General features: G+C 30.6%; 1 protein-coding gene across 1 annotated transcript in view; it reads left to right on the top strand.

Annotated features, from left to right (window-relative positions):
* The first annotated feature begins 1,104 nt into the window (after nt 1-1,104).
* The window catches only part of LOC137620238 (ropporin-1-like protein), a 6,365-nt gene continuing 2,453 nt past the window's right edge, over nt 1,105-5,016 (top strand). The window contains exons 1-3 of the mRNA XM_068350478.1: nt 1,105-1,243; nt 3,334-3,462; nt 3,955-4,063. Of these exons, the coding sequence (XP_068206579.1) occupies nt 3,335-3,462; nt 3,955-4,063 (237 nt within the window). The 5' untranslated portion in view covers nt 1,105-1,243; nt 3,334. The remainder of the gene's footprint in view (nt 1,244-3,333; nt 3,463-3,954; nt 4,064-5,016) is intronic.

Here is a 5,016-nt window from a genome sequence, read left to right as displayed (position 1 = left end):
AGAGAGAGAGAGAGAGAGAGAGAGAGAGAGAGAGAGAGAGAGAGAGAGAGAGAGAGAGAATGCATAATAAATCATATATAAAACATGATAATTTCAAACTTGAAACATTTATTGAGAGAGAGAGAGAGAGAGAGAGAGAGAGAGAGAGAGAGAGAGAGAGAGAGAGAGAGAGAGAGAAAGAGAGAGAGAGAGAGAGAGAGCCTCGCTATGTCAGGTGTTGAGGAGAAATGCCGGTGACCTTACAGGCTAGCCTGCTGAGTGTAGAATACTGCAAAGTAATAATAATAATAATAATAATAATAATAATAATAATAATAATAATAATAATAATAATAATAATAATAATAAAGAGTAGCGACTAGCTGAAGTAAGCATCTTCTAAGTCTAGTCCCAGTGACCAATCCCAAGTAATTCTTACCTCCATTCAATCGTCTCAGGAACAGTAACATCATTAAAATAAATCTTTCATATGTAAACTATGAAAACTTCAAAATAATAACAAGAAGGGTAATAAGATTGGATAGTGTGCCTGAGTCTACCCTCAAGCAAGAGAACTCTAATCCAAGACAATGGAAGGTCATGGTAAAGAGGCTACATGGCATTACCCAAGACTAGAGAACAATGGGTTATTTTTCTTCTAGAAGAGCTGCTTACCATAGATAAAGTCTCTTCTACCCTTACCAAGAGGAAAGTAGCCACTGGACAATTACAGTGCAGTAGTTAACCCCTTGAGTGAAGAATTGTTTGGTTATCCTAGTGTTGCTAGGTGTATGAGGAAAGAGGTGAGCATGCAAATAATAAGCCAGACTATTCGGCGTATGTGTTGGCAAAGACAAAATGAACCGTAACCAGAGAGAGGGGTCCAATGTAGTACTGTTTGACCAGTCATAGGACCCAACAACTCTCCAGCGGTAATATTTCAACGGGTGGCTGGTGCCATGGCCACCCTACCAGCCTACCTCTTAATGGCTTGGTGGCATTTCATACGAATATAATAGGCGATTCCTTTCTATCAAAGTGGTGAAATATAAGAAAACAGGTCAATTTATTTACTTAATGCGTTAAGTTCCTTCGCTACTCTAGATAAAAAAAGTGGGAGGTATTTCTGTATCGTGATGTGGGGTTAGTCAGTGAGGGAAGCGCGTCCAATATCGAACAGTGACGTCACGCATTCCACTTCCAGTTTCAATCCAAACATTTGGTGGCTCTCTTACGGACGGGATAGTTGAGAACAAATTAACAGGTAAGGTTAGAATTACGCCTCTTATTTTAATAGCATTCAACTGTGTTACTTCCAAAGCAGTTCTCGTCAAATAAATACGTATATTCTATCATTCTGTGCGGTTGAAAATAGAGAAAAACCTTGTTAACTACATTGTGTTGACATAGCATTACGAGTTTTTCTGTCATGCCGCAGGTTGACATACTAACTCAGCTCAGTTGATGGCATTCATCAGAATTGCAAGTCTGATAATTAAATTAGTGATTGGACTCATAGCTGGAACTCTAAACCGAACCGATCTGTGGGAAAAAAAAAATCTGCAATTGAATAAACAAATTGATAATTTCGTTCCCTCCATCTTCATCAGAACGAAACAAAACAAAAAGAATTAACCATTTTAACATTTTTTTCATATATGATTAGCTAGGTATTTTAACAACTGCAGCTATCAGTTTATTGTTACATTTTAATATGAGTTTTTATGCACTTCTACGAAGCCGATTTACTATTAAGAATATTTCTTGGGAAGAAGAAGAAGAATATTTCTGGAAGAAAGAATTTCACTCGGAAGATACATTCTTGCCTCATTACTGACTATTTTCTCATTCAGAAAAAAAAATATTCTTGATTTTCTTATAAAGTTTTGTGGATTGAAACTATATGATCATTATTTTTTATATATAAGTGAAGATTACGGTAGATTTAGTCTATCAGAAAATAGAATCTCTTTGTAAACAATGCTTCAATAAATTTTGAATATGTCATATATTCAATTGAGTATATCAATCAACAAGCTATTGGGTGTTTATCGTCCTCTTTTGATATATAAATAAAATAATAATAATCTAAGTTTTCTATTCATGAAATCTGGCTGGGATATATTAAGAAAACTCCTAAATTTGCCTTTTATTATTTTTATAAGTAATTCACTGAAACCATTTAGAAATATAAAACAGTTGATGAAATGGATAATTTTCCTCTAGTCACTTAATTATATCCAAAGAAATGCAATAAATGAAACATATAATTTTCCTCTAGTCACTCAATTATATCCAAAGAAATGCAATAAATGAAACATATAATTTTCCTCTAGTCACTCAATTATATCCAAAGCAATGCAATAAATGAAACATATAATTTTCCTCTAGTCACTCAATTATATCCAAAGAAATGCAATAAATGAAACATATAATTTTCCTCTAGTCACTCAATTATATCCAAAGAAATGCAATAAATGAAACATATAATTTTCCTCTAGTCACTCAATTATATCCAAAGAAATGCAATAAATGAAACATATAATTTTCCTCTAGTCACTCAATTATATCCAAAGAAATGCAATAAATGAAACATATAATTAACTTTATACCACAACCATTGCGTTGTCATATTCTTTGATGCGTTCAGAAATGGGGTCATGAAGTATTGATTCATGAGAAGGCGTAAAATTTTCAACCTATGTTTGTGAAGGCCAATGAAGAGAAATAAAAAACGGAATATTCCATTTTCAACAATTGTCAATATACATTTCTGTTTCTTTTATTTTTGCATTATAATTAGTAATGGAAAATATTCTGATAGATAATATCTATCATAAGTACCTTGATTTAAATGCTTTCAAACAGAAAGAAAAATAAGGCTGTCTACACATTGCCCTAGCGGGATATTGTGGAGATATAAACTATGATGAAAAATAATTAAAAATTCACAACACCTGAGTCTGTCGTGTTGTTGTTGTTGAAGATTGACTGGCCCTTGTGACCAAGCACGGGCTCTTGCAATTATGCAGATGCTAGTAAAGTCTGCTGTGTAATTTACAAAATAAATTTCTATACTTATATATATATATATATATTATATATATATATATATATATATATATATAATGTGTGTATATATGTGTATATATGTATATATATATATATATATATATATATATATATATATATATATATATATATATATATATATATATATATATATATATATATATATATTATATATATATATATATATATATATATATATATATACATATGTGTATATATATGAATATATATATATATATATATATATATATATATATATATACATTATATCTAAATTTACAGTATGGTGGTTGCAACTTTAGGAGAAACGCGAGTCCCTTCCTCGCTGCCGAAAATCCTGAAGGATTACACCAAAGCAGCAATCCGGACGCAGCCCAGAGATCTCCTGACGTGGTCAGCTGCCTATTTCAAGTACAGTAGATAAATTTTTCTAATCATTATCATTTATTACCATTCTATTTTGATCTCTGCTACCAGTAATTTATCATTGAAAATCTTATAAAACTTGTTCGTTTTCTAGGTAGGTTTTCATATCTGTGATAAGAGGGATGATGATGACAACAATGTGTCGGATGGAGCTTACAATGTCAACAGCCCTATTAATTTTTTTTTTAAACATTTAGATTAATAGTAAAAATTTTAATAGTAAATACACTATATATAAAATAGAAAATTAGTTATGTAATATATTATGATGTACAGTATATGTTGTAAATTGTATTGTAAATGTGTATTTCTTAATAAAAGATGAAAAAAAAATATATTTCATATCTCACTTGAAATATCCACAAGAATTGAAAATTGAGTGAAAATAAAATAAAATTATGGATATTTTCCTTCTGTTTCGCGTTATTAGAAAACCTTTTTTTTCATCCCGTTTTTTTTTTCCCTCTACTTCCGAAGAGCCATGACCAACGGAACAATTCCTCCTGTGAAAGACCGCCTCGAATTCCCGGTACCTGAGAGCAAGAGCGGCATATCTCCAGGAGTCCTCCGTGTCCTTCATAGACAGGTTCGTAATGCTATCTATCTATCTATCTATCTATCTATGTATATATATATATATATATATATATATATATTAATTATATACGGTCATACTCAGCTCTCCCGTTCCTCGAGTAGGTGGGCCGTCATTTTTTACGGGTCACGTACGCTAGTATAAGAATAATGGTAGTTCTCACCTTAAGGCGAGGTTTATTTCTAGTTACTGCCATATCTATGAACTCACATGGCCACTGTTGGAAATAATGATAGCAGTGTTGGTTTTCTTCTTCCAAGAGGTAGGACAATAAGATACAATATTTAGACAGCTTACAAAGCAATTAAATAATTAAGTTTTGCCATGCTGGAAAAACTAAAAGCCATCATACTAGCAAGTTTTTAATTTTTGTGATGATAACTAGGTTTTATGATTAAAAAATGATAATATAATTATCTTATTACCTTGGCTGAATTTTTTAAATTTTTGATTCTCTAACGGAGTATGACATGAGTTAATTCAAAAGGCATTTAATTTTTTATTGATATAAAATTTGAATCACCTGGTCTTATTACGATATCAATTATATTTTATTGTAAAAAAAAAATAATTATTGAAAAATGGATGACTATTAATATAAATTTTATGTCCTGTCCTAAGTCCAGTATTCGTGTCATAATTTCAGTTTTGTTTTTCCATATGATTAACAGTATTATATTTTATATTGAACATTTCCTGGTGCAGACGTCAAGCATTCTGAAACATGACATTAATATTATTACATGTCTTATGTCAGTTGAATACGATACTTCATATATTATATATATATATATATATATATATATATATATATATATATATATATATATATATATATATATACATATACATATTCTCTTTTATTGTTATTCTCCATATTCTTTATAAGTTAAGATTTGTAACGTTCTCCTCAGACCACTGTATCAACTCTCTAAAGAGAGATG

The sequence above is a fragment of the Palaemon carinicauda genome, chromosome 26, assembly GCF_036898095.1.
Source record: "Palaemon carinicauda isolate YSFRI2023 chromosome 26, ASM3689809v2, whole genome shotgun sequence".
NCBI classification, from domain to species: domain Eukaryota; kingdom Metazoa; phylum Arthropoda; class Malacostraca; order Decapoda; family Palaemonidae; genus Palaemon; species Palaemon carinicauda.
This window is presented reverse-complemented; position numbering and strand designations above follow the sequence as displayed.